The 14,327-nt window shown below is 47.7% G+C and overlaps 1 protein-coding gene across 1 annotated transcript in view; it reads right to left on the bottom strand.

Annotated features, from left to right (window-relative positions):
* Itga9 (integrin subunit alpha 9) overlaps window positions 1–14,327 on the bottom strand; it is a 306,519-nt gene that overhangs the window by 28,671 nt on the left and 263,521 nt on the right. The window contains exons 24-25 of the mRNA XM_057767071.1: window positions 4,328–4,453; window positions 1,668–1,787 (exon numbers count right to left, since the gene is read on the bottom strand). Coding sequence (XP_057623054.1) covers window positions 1,668–1,787; window positions 4,328–4,453 — 246 coding nt within the window. The remainder of the gene's footprint in view (window positions 1–1,667; window positions 1,788–4,327; window positions 4,454–14,327) is intronic.

The raw sequence follows: 14,327 nt of genomic DNA, 5'->3' as shown, positions 1-14,327 counted from the left end.
TGGCCCAAGTCCACAGGGAGACCCAATGGCCCAGAGACCATCTATCTGGTCAACCTCCTAAAGACACCATGTTAAGGTCCAAGCCTGAAACACTGTTTCAGATTCCTCTGAGGCAGTGGGAGTGGGGTGCGGGGCACGTGGCTCCCAAGTCAGTCTTGCCACAGGCTGCACTCTGGACCTAAGTTTCTGCTGGAGAACGAGCTTCCCAGAGCTGTCCCCTCCCTTGCCTAGGGCTCCACTGGTTTGGCTGATTCAATAGCAGATACTGGGATGTGGTCCTTGGTATGTATGGGAGGATTGTCATCCACAAGAATATTTATGTTTCATAAAATCTTCTAGCAATTTAACAGTTTTGTAATTTTGATTTCATGCATCCTCTAGTTATTTTATATTTAATTAGTGAATTAAGTTTGTGAGGGAGTGTTGGGGTTCCTGCACAGGTCATAGCCTGTACATCACTGGTCACTAGAGAGAAATACCGAATAACCACAATTATGCTCAGCCCCTGTGACTGAAGGCCAAGCAGCAGCCATGGGACAGACGAGAAGAGATGGCAGAGTGGTTGTCACTGCCAGCGCCATCACTCTGGGGACAAGTGAGTGACACAGGAAACACAGCTGTCAGCAGCAGACTCCAGGGACCCATGTAAGGCAGGGACTCCTTAGAAAAGGAGGATAGAGCATAGCTCACACCCAGCTTCCTCTAACGTGGTCCTCTAGAAAGTGGGTACACCAGAGAAGCCCTGAGTGTGAGCCCGACTTCTCCAAACCAGTTTCCAAACTAGGGAGCCCAGATGGTGTCCAGAGACAGTAGGAAAGCACACAGCGAAGCCGAACCCCACTCCCCATGCCTGGATCCTCTCAGGCAGGCATCACTGCTGGGTCTAATTAAAGGCTGACCATGATGTCAGCTGTACTCACCTGTGGATGGCTTTAAATACATCACGTGCAATTAATCTTTTCAAATAAAGATAAATAGGAACTCTGAGGCTAACACGTGCATTTGACCTTTATACCCAATTATTTCCATAGCATTCCGTGGCACAAAACCGAGTATTCTCAGAAAGCTCTTATCTTAAAATAAATCACAGCAAACCTCTACTAAGGGCCACTGATTTGCCGACAGGGATTTGGAACCATATTTGATAAGCTCACAGTAGCAAAGTGATCTGTGGCTCACAAGTCTAACATCTTTGAGGGATTGTTTGAGCAATCAGGCAAACTAGGCTTTATGGGTCAAATCTGGCCCTCTGTTTGTTTGTGTCAATAAAGTTTTATTAGAAACATAGCCATGCCCTGTATTTGAATATCATATAGGGCTGCTAGTAGGGTTGAATGCTTGTAAATAACTCAATTAGCATGTGTATCTGTGCCACATGGACCCCAATGTAGCTATGAACATGGATAGCCCAACACAAAATCAACTTATTTATAACATTGAGAGTTTGCTGTTTCATAAGTCAATGAACAGTCTCAAGCCTGATTTCATATGTGATCATAATATGTTACAATGTCAAGAGATTGAACATTCATGATTCTGGCCCATATGCCTAAAACAGCTCTTGCTATTTCTTGACAGAAAAGACTGACCAGGAGTAGCCTGAGTGTCATGGGGAACTGATCCCAGGGGTTCTGGGTAACCCCAATAGGTGGGCCGAGGGGACTCACCTTCTTCAATATTTCTGTGTTCAGCAGCATGTACAGGTCAAGTGTGCGGCTCTCCTCTCTAGGCAGAGCACTAAGGTTGCAGTGCACTGTCAGACAGGAACTCCCTGGCTTCTCACAATCCTGAGGAGAAAATTTCCACATGGAATTAAGAGACGGACACAACCCAAAGCCATCTACAGAGCAGAGCATCTGTGATGGTGACCGTGGGATTTCAGGATAAAGAAATCAAGAGGAAGAAGTGGAGCCTGGGGAGTGGTTGATGGCAGACCCCGGCCAGGATTCCACCCCCAGCTACAAAGCACAGAGTAAAACAGGAATTAGGCATGTCCAGTCACAACTCCATATGTCCCAAAAAGTCACTTATGAAAAAGTGATTTTTAAACAATATAGCATGCAGGGAGGGGTTGTGTATCCTGAACTATCTCCCGATTTCTTCTGTTTGAAACTATGTCACACAATTCTATTACTGTTATTTAGTATATAAATTGTACTGCTATAAAGAATAGCTTAAAAAAACCTCAACTATAACATACCCCAGCAAACCCCCCCCAAACTAAAGATGTCAATATGCTCTGTCACTGCCAGAGGGCGGTACAAGGGTTTCTGACCTCCTAGGCACTAGAGCTGCTCACTGGTCTATGGGGAAGACCACGACTAGGCAGGAAGTGGTTTCGTGGTTAGTCCCACTGAAAAGTTGTATTTCACAAGGAGAATCAATTCTTCTCAAAAAGAAACGTTTACATATCCTGATATACTTTCATGAGATTTGAACAAGAATACTTTCCAGCTACGGTCCATTGTGTGAGCTGTGGCGGAACGCATCTCATTATCTGCCTGTTTCTGGTGGGGCCTTAAAGAACCAGAGAGCCTATGACACCTCAGGGGGTCATATAAACCGCCAAGGTTCCCTTTCGTGTTTGAAGTGTATCTTTATAAGCATGTATATGTATGTATGTACCCATATGAAGCTTCTCTCTTTATAAGCATGTATATGTACGTGTGTATACGTATGTATGTATATGTATGTATGTATGTATATACCCGTGTGAAGCTTCTCTCTTTATAAGCATGTATATGTACATATGTATATGTATGTATATGTACGTATGTATATGCATGTATGTATATACCTGTGTGAGGCTTCTCTTTCAGGGAACATTTTCAGCCTGACCTGGAGTTGCGCACGGCGTAAGTCAGATGTCACTATATCTAATTAACTGTCCCCTAGGGCCTTGGCCACTCTCACCATGCGTGTCAATGGTCAGCTTGACCCAATCTAGAGTCCTACGAAGGCAGTCTCAATGAGGGACTGTCTAGATCAGGGTGGCCTGTCTCCACTATGCTGATTGATGTGGGGGACCTGCCCACTGTGGGTGGCACCTTCCCAGGCAGGGTGTCCTGAACTGTGTGACAGGGGAGGAAATGTGCTAATTCTTTCCTTTCTGTTTCTTTGCTGTGGATGCCAGGTGACTAGGTTGTCATGTGACTTCTGTATGGGCAGTACCCTGGGAACTGTGGGCTAAAATTAATCCTTTTCTCCTAAATTGCTTAGGACAGGGTGTATTGCCGTAGCAAGAAGAAACAAAACTGAGATGGTGTGCAAGTTAAAAAAGCAAATACAAACCTGAATATCAAACGGTTATCAACCTGATATCAAATGGTTATCAACCTGATATCAAATGGTTATCAACCTGATCTCAAACAGTTATCAACCTGATCTCAGTTATCAACCTGATATCAAACGGCTATCAACTTGATATCAAACGGTTATCAACCTGATATCAAACTGCTATCAATCTGATATTAAACAGTTATCAACCTGATCTCAAACAGGCTTCTCTGAGGGGGTGGGAGATGTGTATAAGTGAGGGTGGGGTGTGCTTAGGTGGAAGTAAAGAGCTAGAGAAATATAATCAGGATATGGGAATAGGGGGCTTTGGAAAATCACTAAGGAGGTAAAGTGGTAAAAAGAACATGTTCATATATTTTACGCATGTTTTCACCTGGAGAACCACCCCCATCATGCTACAGAACATTTTTGTCACCTTCCTTAATTCTGAACTTCTTATACACAAGATATTCCAGAATGTTCTTTCATTCTTGACTTCTTTCATTTACTGTAACTTCTGTAAGACTTGCTTGTGTTATATAGTGTATGGAACATGAGTAGCTACATTTTCCTTTTCATTGTTTTGTTTACATAACTGTTTACTCATATCTGAATTGTTCTGATTTTAGCTACTATACAATTGCTTCAAATTCCCGTGCTTTTTAATAGTGTATGCATTCACTTCTTGGAGGTAGACCCAGAAATGATGCATTTCTCTGGGTTGCAGAGTACATATGTTTAATTTTAATAGACATTGCTAGGAGGTTTTCCCGGGGTGTTGTGAAGAACTATGACATTTTTCACAGACTCCTTCTAGGAGGAGAAATCATTTGCATCCTGCTTGGTGGGCTCTAAAGGTTTCCATTTAACGTCTTGACTGAAACCCTGGACTGAGAAGTAGGATTTGATCACAGTCCTTGAGTCTTTTTGAGTAAGCTGATGAAAACCAGATTTGAGTAAGAAAGGCCAAGCAGAAGGCTGCCTACTGTCTCCAACGTGCCTTCCTCGTGAAGCCCACCCTCATAGTCCCAGTCACTGAGCAACTTCTTACCAACACTTTCCTTCCAGATTTGGTGAAGAAAGCAAATATGGTGTGGAAGATATTTTCTTGTTCTTGAGGGATGATACAGGGGGTCGGGTTCCTCTGGAAAGAGCAGTTGCCCTTCTCTTGGCTCACCTAGAAATCGAGAGAGATTTGTGAGAGCCAGCAGGCTAGGAACTGACCTAGAGTCACCCGGCTCAGCGGTGGAGCCCACAGTTTCCCTGCTACCATTCTCTACAATGGCAACGGTGTTTTGTGAGACGGGATTTTTTTTTGTTTTGTTTTGTTTTTTGTTTTTTGTTTTTTCGAGATAAGGTTTCTCTGCTTTGGTGCCTGTCCTGTAACTAGTCTTGTAGACCAGGCTGACTTCAAACTCCCAGAGATCCGTCTGCCTCTGCCTCCCAAGTGCTAGGATTAAAGGACCGGTGTTTTGTGAGACGGGATCTTAACTGTGTTTCCCAGTCTGGCTTTGAACTCCTGGGTTCAAGATATCCTCCTGCTTCAGTCTGCCTAGGGGCCAGGACCATAGGCTTGTACCATAGCTCTGGCTAAGAAGTATTTGAGGAAGAAGTTATGACAGACAATGTGGCCATTAAGTCTTCAAATAACTGAGCTGAGATGACACAGGACATGCAAGTAAATAGCTCTAACCCTCCACGTCCTGATTCCCAAGCTCATTCACACAATTCCTTGCAGACAGGCATTTAGGAGGCAAAGAAGCTCAAGTGACTTGCTAACAGAGTCAAGAGCCCTGGTTGGAGCTCAGATCTTCTGGGACCTTAGTTCCATCAGCATATAAGCGGGCCTCAGGCATGGCCTACTGCTAGAAGTTTCTTGCTGTGGGGCAAATGCTTTTGAACACTGTAAAGATTTGTCACTCGAGTTGGTTTAATAAAACGCTGATTGGTCAGTAACCAGGCAGGAAGCATGGATGGGGCAGCCAAACTAAGAGAATTCTGGGAAGAGGAAAGGCTCAGTCTGCTCTCAAAAGCCAGACACAGAGGAAGCAAGACGAGAAAGCCTCACTGAGAAAAGGTACCAAGCCACGTGGTTAAACATAGACAAGAATTATGGTTTAAGTTGTAGTTAGTAATAAGCCTGAGCTAATAGGCCAAACAGTTTATAATTAATATAAGCCTCTGTGTATTTTTGGGGGGGACTGAACAGCTGTGGGACCTGGTGAGACAGAAACTTCTGTCTACAGTTTCTAGAATGTTCCATGGAGCCACCAGGATGCTGTAAAACCTCTCAAGATCTTGAGAGGTAAAAAGGGCATCAAGGATTTCTTTGGGTCCTCATTTCCGCTCCAAGTGGAGTATCAACTCCATGGTGGGCACCCGAGATTTGGATACATGGGCTCTTCTGTTAGTCCATCTCTTTTCACTCTCGAGCATGTGGGGCTCCCCTTCCCCTGCTTGTCCCTTGAGTGGACAGTGCTGAAGGCCCAGAGAGCACAGTCTCCTGCATAGAAGCTCTAGAGAAGATCCGTAGGCCTGGCCATCATTCCCCACATCTGGTCTGTACCTGGAAAGGCTCTGAGTCTCGCAGAACAGAATTACTGATCCTCACTAAAATCAGAGGTAGCCAAGCGGTTCCTCAGTGCTCCTAAACTGTTGCTTTGGGGTTCCAGTCAGGGAGAGGAATGATTGCCAGTCCACCCTAGCTGGTTTCACACAGGAGCCCTCAGTGGGAGAGGATGGCACTGACATGGGCCACAGGTGCCAGCAGAGGGGGGCAGGGGGCTGGGAGTGGCAGCAAAGAGGGTGAGAAACAGGTCTTGGTGTCAGCCTGGAGGGGCAGAGCCACAGCTCGGAACAGGGCATCTCTTCGGTGGCGTGCGAACAGGAAGCGATGGTCAGACCATCTGATGCCTTTTGACAATCTCCCTCGGTGGAATGCGGAGACAGGAAATCGGAGAGAGCGAAGTCTACTGGATGAAACCTTCGCTGTTGTGCCCCTAACTGTGGTTAAATGGGAAACAATTTAATCAGGAAATAACCCACTTTTCTGGGAGGTTCAGGGTTCTCTTGTTTCACCAGGAGTATGAAGGCTCCCGGGGTGTCCACAGGGTCTGATCTGGAGCAGCTAAAATCCAGTCACTCGGTCCCTGACCAGGGTTACTGCGGGGAGGCATTCCTCTGATCAGGACGGGTAGGTCACAGTCACAGACGGTAACACCCAAGACCGACTTTGGACTCCTTTCTAATTTTAGCATTTGGTTCACAACAGTCCCACGGGACAGGGCCATTTTAAAGATGGAGATACAGACAAGGGGAAGGCAGAGCAGCAGAAGGACCCTTGAGCGCAGGCCACAGCCCAGTACCCACAGCCCAGCACTAGGTGTAACAACCGAGGATGGAGTCAGGGAGGGCAATCATCCATTCTCATTTTACCCAGAATTCTCCACGGAGACTCATTCTGCCACTGCTTCCCCCCTCCCCGCCCCCACTCCCCAGCCAAAGGCTGATTCCTGGCAGCCCCTGGGAGGTGCAAGCGCCTGCAGGCAGGAGGCCAGGCCACTCTGTGCCGGCTCTGGGGTTGGAAGGGGAACAGAGTGCCCTGGAATGTTGCTTTTGGATGGCAGTTCCCAGATTGGACAGTTCTTGGCCTTGGCTGACAGATAAGGGACTTGAAGCCTTAGGTTCAGTGACTTGTCCAAGTGTGGTTGACCGTTAGTGGCAGCCTACCCTACTGGCACTGCTCTTACCCCCTCCTTTCCCCCTCTCCCTCTCACATCACTGATATCCCCTGCCACCCTCAAAACTTTTACACAGGAGAAAACTCCCAATTCTTATCTTCCTGGGACTGGCTGATTCCATCGACCATGATGATCTCCAGTTCCATCCCTTCTCCGTGTCTGACACACTTCCCTCATCTTTAAAGCTGAACACACCTCCCTATGACTACACAACACACCTTAGATTGATGAGCATCTAGGCGCGGTGTGTAACTTGACTATTGTGAATCACGTGGTACACTTTTGAAAGCATGTGTGTCCATGTCTGTGTGCAGGTGTGTGCAGAGACCAGAGGACAACCTTGCCATCAAAATACCACCTTCCTTCTCTGAGTCAGAGTCTCAGTGCCTGGAACTTAGCACTTAGACTAGATGGCCTGGCTGGTGACTCCAAGGAGCCCCCATCCCCATCTTCCCAGCACCAGGAGTGTAAATGTGACCCCCCAACACACACCTAGGTTTGTTTGTGGATGCTGGTCTTCAAGTTTATAAGGTGAGCAGTTTTACCCCCGAGTTGCCTCCCCAGCCCCACAGACGCACACATACACACATTATCTTTCTCTCTCTGTCTTTTTTTTAAATTGTCTTTTTTTGAGACAAGGTTTCTCTGTGTAGACCAGGCTGGCCTCGAACTCAGAAAGCCACTTACTTCTCCCTCCTGAGTGCTGGGATTAAAGATGTGAACCACCATGTCCAGTTACACTCTTGAATACTCAGTGGTACCTGGCTATAGCCCAGCTCTGTCGCCTCACAGCCATGATAACTTAACAGCTTGGGTCTCCAGGACCTTGGTTTCCTCATCCTTAGAATAAGCACAATGACCTACATGGTTACTCCTAGGAGCTGATCCATGCTTCTAGGATCATATGTAAATCTTCCATGGAGCATGGGGGTGCCTAATGTTTTTGTGAAAATACTTCTTTGTTTATGTGTGAGTGGAGGGAGGCATGTGTGCCATGGTGCATGTGTGAAGGTCAGAGCTGGCTCTTTCCTACCGTGTGGGCTCAGGGAATCGAACTCAGGTCACCAGGCTTAGCAGCGAGCATCTTTACTTATTGAGCCATCTTCTCAGCCTGGGGTCACCTTATCTTTCGTTCTGTAGACAAGCAATCGCTGAGACCCCACCCCCACATGCTGGTTAATTTTGTCTAAGCAACACAAGTTATGGTCCACCTGGGAAGAGGAACTTCAGTTTAAAAAAATATACCTCTTTCAGATTAGCCTTGGGCAAGCCCATTGGGAATTTTCTTGGTTAATGATTGATGTGGGAGGACTCAACCCACTGTAGGCAGTGCCATCTCTGGCGTGGTGATCCTGGGTGCTTCATGGCTGAGTGAGCCATGAAGTGCAAGGCAGGAATAGGACTCCTCTATGGCTTCTGCATCAGCTCCTGCCTCCAGGTTCCTGCTTGAGTTTCTGCCTTGACTTCCTTCCACAGTGGACTGTAAGCTATAAACCAAATAAACCCTTTCCTCCCCAAGTTGCTTTTAGCCACAGATATTTATCAAAGCAAGAAAAAGTACACTGGAATTCCCTCAGCTTGGCCCTAATCATCTTTGCTCAAAGTCATGGGAACATAGAGTGCCCTCCCGTGTCATGCTAACCATGCTCAGCTCTTGCTCAACAGCCGCATCTTGGGCTGGCTGGAGGGGCTGGCCCTGTGGCCTATGTCCGCTGCTCACCTCTGCCCACTCACTCCTATACTTTCCCAGTCTGCTCCAGCCTGAATGCTTCCCACGCCAGGGCTGCTCCTCGGCAGGACCCCTGGGAGTTAGGGGAGGTCTGTGGCTATTGGAATTTGCACAAAAGAACTTACCAAACCCACAACCAGCGACAAGAGGACATGGGGCACATTGTTGAGGTTGGATTAGGCCGAGGCAGTTATTGAGGGTTTTCTTTTATTGTCTGTCCCCTCCAACCCCTGACCTCAAAGAAAAACATGGTAGAAGCTGAAAGCCAGGAGATTGGAAGCAATGTGGAAGACTGGACTGTGGAGTCCAAGAGGACACAGGTATCACATGATGGGACAGTCATCCTGGGCAAGTGGCTGGACGCCGCTAAGGTATCAGAAGTTAGTGTCCCGTCTACTCAAGTGGTCTCACTTCATGAAACATGGGGCTGGAAGCCTGAATTGAGGCTCACATCTTGCTGATGGCACTGCCAAGGAAAGCTGGCCCTTCCTTTGGACATCACCAGCCTCAGTCCCCAGGTGGAAAAGGGATGGTGTACTATGCTGTGGCTAGAGGAAGCAGGACGTTTCCATGTGTGAAACTCAGGACCACAGTGTCTGTTATGGACCTAGAGAAGTTGCTTGTGGTTGGGCTAGCCTTGAACAGTTATAGCCCTCCTACTCTCCTCCAGACTGGGGCTGTTGGCATACAGCACTACATAGGGCTTGCTTTTCTAGCTCTATCCTCAAGCCTTCTCCCTGGGAGCCAGGTGTAGTCTGTGAGCCTCTCTATGCTGAGTCTAGACGTAAAAGATAATCCTAGTTCACACAAGGCACTGTTGTAACAGCTGGGACACACACTGGATCCTTGCAACACCTGCGTGCAGGGATTACTGTTGTCAGAATGGAGATCATATGACTGTCAAATAGGGACTTGAAAACAGTGATTTAATTAATATATATAAAAACTACATATTTGTGATCATGGTATGAGTTTTTAAAGATTCATTAATTTTTGTGGTGTCTGTGTCTGTGTGTGTGTGGGTGTGTGCACTCAGGTTTTACAAAGGCCAGAAGAGGGCATTACTCCAGGCAGTTGGAGTTATAGACAGTTGTGAGCCACCCACAACAATTTGTGCAGGAACCAAATTCAGCCTCCTCCCTGCTATTTCTCTAGCAGTCCCTTCTGCCCGCGCATGAGCTTTCAGAATGGGAACACAACGTGTGAGGCTATCATCAAGCACCTGGAGGGTCCCTCACCTTGGACATCCACCCTCTGTGCTGGGGACATTCAGCATCTCCTCTGTGTGCTGTCTCCTCGCACCTCATCCCCATTTGACCATTTCTTTCTCCCCACCCTTTCCCCCACCCATCCCAGGCTCTGGTGGCCGCTGTCTCACCTACTACGGTGACATCAGCTTCCCCAGCTCCCACTTGGCGAGAACTTGTGCATTTCCTATTCCACGTCACGTTCACGTCATCTAACACAATAGCCATCCACTTCGGCCATGTTGCCACAAGGATGTCATTTTTGTTAGGGCCAAATAATACCCCACTGTTAAAATGGGCTGGTTCTGAGAGTGGAGTTGGGGGTTTGAACAGATTTAAGAGTGAGACAGACGTTTATCAGAGGTGTGCCAGGCAAACTGGGCCACCGAGTCTCTTATTTGCCACCCACACCTTACAGGCGTGAGGGTCTGAGGGCTTAGGTGACCTGCCCTGTGCCTGTAGCTCTGAGAGCTCGCAAAGCCCATCCCTAGGATCCCTGAAGGGTGTTCCCTGGCCCAGTCCATTTCTGCAGCACCAGGCTCTGCAGCTCTACACACTGATCTCACACACCCCACCGCTACAGTCTGTCATCCCCTCTCAGAGCAGGACCCCTGCAGTGATTCAACATTTCCATAATTCCTCCCCTGGCCAGGAAGGCAGCCCCCACTGTGGCCTGCATTCCTGACCCAGAGGAGCTGGCAGGCTCCTGTGGATCCTGAGGAGGGGAGGAAATCCAGGCAGAAGGGAAGAGCAAAACCGGAAGGAGTACACAGTGGCCTTGAGGTCAGTCTGGGACACGCGTCAGAGAGCCGGCCTGAGCAGAGGGCCCCTGCCCTGGTGTGAACGTGTCCTCATATTCACGGGTTGGTGTACCTGGAGATGGGACCTCAGAAGGTCACATGGGGCTCTGCCTTCATAAATGAATTAATCTATTCAAGCACCACGGGGCTGGTGGGTTATCATGAGATTGCTGTCTCTATATATCTGTCTATCTATACTGTGGGACAGTGGTCTTGTACCCTGTAAAGATTTGTCACTTGTACTGGTTTAATAAAATGCTGATTGGTCAGTAGCCAGGCAGAAAGTATAGGTGGAACAACCAGAACAGGAGAATTCTGGGAAGAGGAAAGACTCAGTCTGCAGTCATCACCCAGATGCAGAAGAAGCAAGATGAGAATGTTGCACTGAGAAAAGGTACCAAGCCACGTGGCTAACACAGACAAGAATTGTGGGTTAATTTAAGATGTAAGAGTTAGTTAATAAGAAGCCTGAGGTAATAGGCAAACTAATTTATAATTAATGTAGGCCTTTGTGTGTTTCTTTGGGACTGAACAGCTGTGGGACAGAAACCTCTGTCTATCTATCTATCTATCTATCTATCTATCTATCTATCTATCTATCTATCATCCACCCACCCACCCGTCTGCCTATCTATCTACATACCTGCCTATCTGAGACAAAGTCTTACTCTGTAGCCCCAACTGTCCTAAAGTCACTATGTAAATTAGGCTGGCCTTGAACTCGCAGGGATCTGCCTGCCTCTGCTTCCTGAGTGCTGGACTAAAGGTGTGCGCCACCGTGTGTGCTAAGACAGCTGTCATTAACAGGTGACCCTCACCACCATTACCCTGCAACAAGAACCCCCGAGGCACTGTGCCAACCCTGTACCCCTTGACTTTGTGGCTTCCGAAACCATCTGCAAACCTCTATTCTTCATATTGTTATCCACTTTGGACAATGGAACAAGGGGCTTGCAAGCAAATCTGAGGACTGGGGTGATTCTGTAGGAGGATACAGGAGCCAATGAAGGTTCTGTACCAAAGAGGAGGATGTGTGATCTGAGGTGTGCGGATTAACCTGCCTCAGTACTGAGGGATAAAGTCTACTCAGGCCTGTAGTATCCTCACACTTCTTTTTCTTTTCTTTTCCTTTCTTTCTCTTTCTCTCTCCTTCCCCTTTCTTTCTTCCTTTCTTCTCCTTCCTTCCTTCCTTCCTTCCTTCCTTCCTTCCTTCCTTCCTTCCTTCCTTCCTTCCTTCCTTCCCCTTCCTTCCCCTCCCTTCTCCTCCCTCCCTTCCTCCCTCCCTCCCTCCCTCCCTCCCTCCCTTCCTTCCTTCCTCCCTAGCTCTGGCTGGTTTGGAACTCACTCATTAAGTAGACCAGGCTGGCCTTGAACTCACAAAGACCCACCTGCTCCTGCCTCCTGAGTGTGCACCAACATAGCTGGCCTTTTATTGAGCATTTTAACCATGCATCTGAGGTCTGAATGCCTCTTTGTATCAGCTTTAGCCCACTCTCCTGATCACAGACTGGCTGGGTGGGGTGTCACAGAGAACGTCATCAAAATGTACCCGGCTCCACACTCTGGTGCACAGTCAGTGATAGGCAATTGGAAGCCTGGATGAACCGAGCATCACTTAGGAGCTCCGCTTGGAGTCACCCTCGATGCAGCCCTTGGGTGAAGCTGACTAAAAGTAGCCCAGAGCTTACTCGATGGAGGAGCACAGGTTCGCTTTTTTCAAGAACATATGTTTCCTGTTAACCCACGTCTCTCTGTCAGCCGACATCCTGCTCCCTGTTACTTCCCTGGGCCCCTCCCCTCCCCCACGTATCACATTACATAAGCACAGCTGATGGCAACTGGGTAAACATGACCAGCCCCACGACTTAACTGCTGGTCTCTCCAAATTCTCTGAATTCACACGCCCTTTGAGATGGGAAACCTGGAGAATGTTTTGAATGCCAGCTCTGCTAATTCAATTACCACCTACCCGCCTACTCTGGCAACGGAGATATCAGAAGACACTGTGACCCCCATCCACCACGAGGGGCTTACTGGGCTCCAAAACGGTTGGGGCGGCATTCATTTTAGGACTCAGTAAAACGCTTGAGAAATTGGTTAATTATACCTGACCTAACATAAATGAGCCAATTACACTCTGTTCCATTCAGCAAAAAGTGAACTACATTTATATTCCTGTCTGCCTTGTGTTCAATTACATCGCTGTGCACGACTCCCAGGTGTTTCTCGGTAGTGTCTGACAAGTAGCCAAAAGACGACATCGTTTTCCTAACGACCCTAAGGCTCGTGTGCTCCACTTCAAGCCGCACGGTGCTGTAGACCCAGACAGAGTCAGACAACCAGTCACCCCTGGTTTGTTCTGCTTCCCCAGCTATGACAGGGTGACTTAGTGCAAGGCCAGAGACCAAAACAACAGTCTTGGTGAGTTCCTGATTGTGGGTGTACCTAGCTGTATGTTACCCATGTTTTCAACGGTTGAGAACACAACTTCTGAGTGTCGGTGTCCCACCACTGAAAAGCAACGGGGCGCTCAGCCATGGCTCCCTACACTTTTGTGGAAGACTCCTTGCTTATCAGTTTGACACGCAACTCTGTGTATTATGTATGTACACATTCTTATATAAGTACATGTGTGTTAGTGTGTGTGTGTGTATGTGCACACACACCAGAGGTCAGGGGTCTTCCTCAGTCATTTCCCCTCCGTATTCTTCTGAGACAGGGTCTCTCAGTGAATCTGAGTTCACTGGTTCAACTAGAATAGTTGGCCAGCATGCCCCAGGGATTCTCTTGTCTCTGCCCGCTCAGCTCTGGGGTTCTGGCACACACTGCCATGCTTGGTAGATGCTGGGAATCTGAACTTAGTTTCTCATGCTTGTGTGCCTAGCCACTTACTGAGGGAACCACATCTCCAGCCCTGCATTCTGGTCCTTCTGATATTTATTCTGACATGTAGCTAGAGGTCCCAACACACCAACAATCCCAAAAAAGAAAGTTGTTCCCCTCATCACAAGCTCAGTGAGGTAAGGGGACAGGAGGCTCTAGCTTTGGCTAGCTCCGCCCCCAGAGCTCCAGATCCATATCAGCAAGAACCTCAGATACACAGTTTTGTTGTTGAAATGGAAAGGACACGAAGGCGTATAACAGCTGTCCCCAGTAACAGCCCACTTGAAAACTGCAGAGTTGGGGACAGATCAGGAACCCCAGAATAGCCCAGTGTCTTTTAATTCTACAAAGAAGAAGACAATATCCTTATTATACTCATTTGTGTGTGTGCAGCTTGGCAACAAGGACCTTTACAGCTTACTGGCCCAAGAGACTCAATTTAAAACCCTGAAACTGTCGTATCTTTGATTCTAACTGAAAACCATCTTCTAAAGAAAACACTTTTCTTCTCAGCTGTTTCCCGACCCCCAAAGGCCATCTCACCGGGGAAAGATGTGTTCTGTTTGTTAGGTCAGGAGGTTACCGAGACCGAAGATGAGACAGAAAAGGAATGAAGCCTTGACATCAACGCTCTGTAGGAAGTGAAGAGCAC

Source organism: Chionomys nivalis, chromosome 4, assembly GCF_950005125.1.
Source record: "Chionomys nivalis chromosome 4, mChiNiv1.1, whole genome shotgun sequence".
NCBI classification, from domain to species: Eukaryota; Metazoa; Chordata; class Mammalia; order Rodentia; family Cricetidae; genus Chionomys; species Chionomys nivalis.
This window is presented reverse-complemented; position numbering and strand designations above follow the sequence as displayed.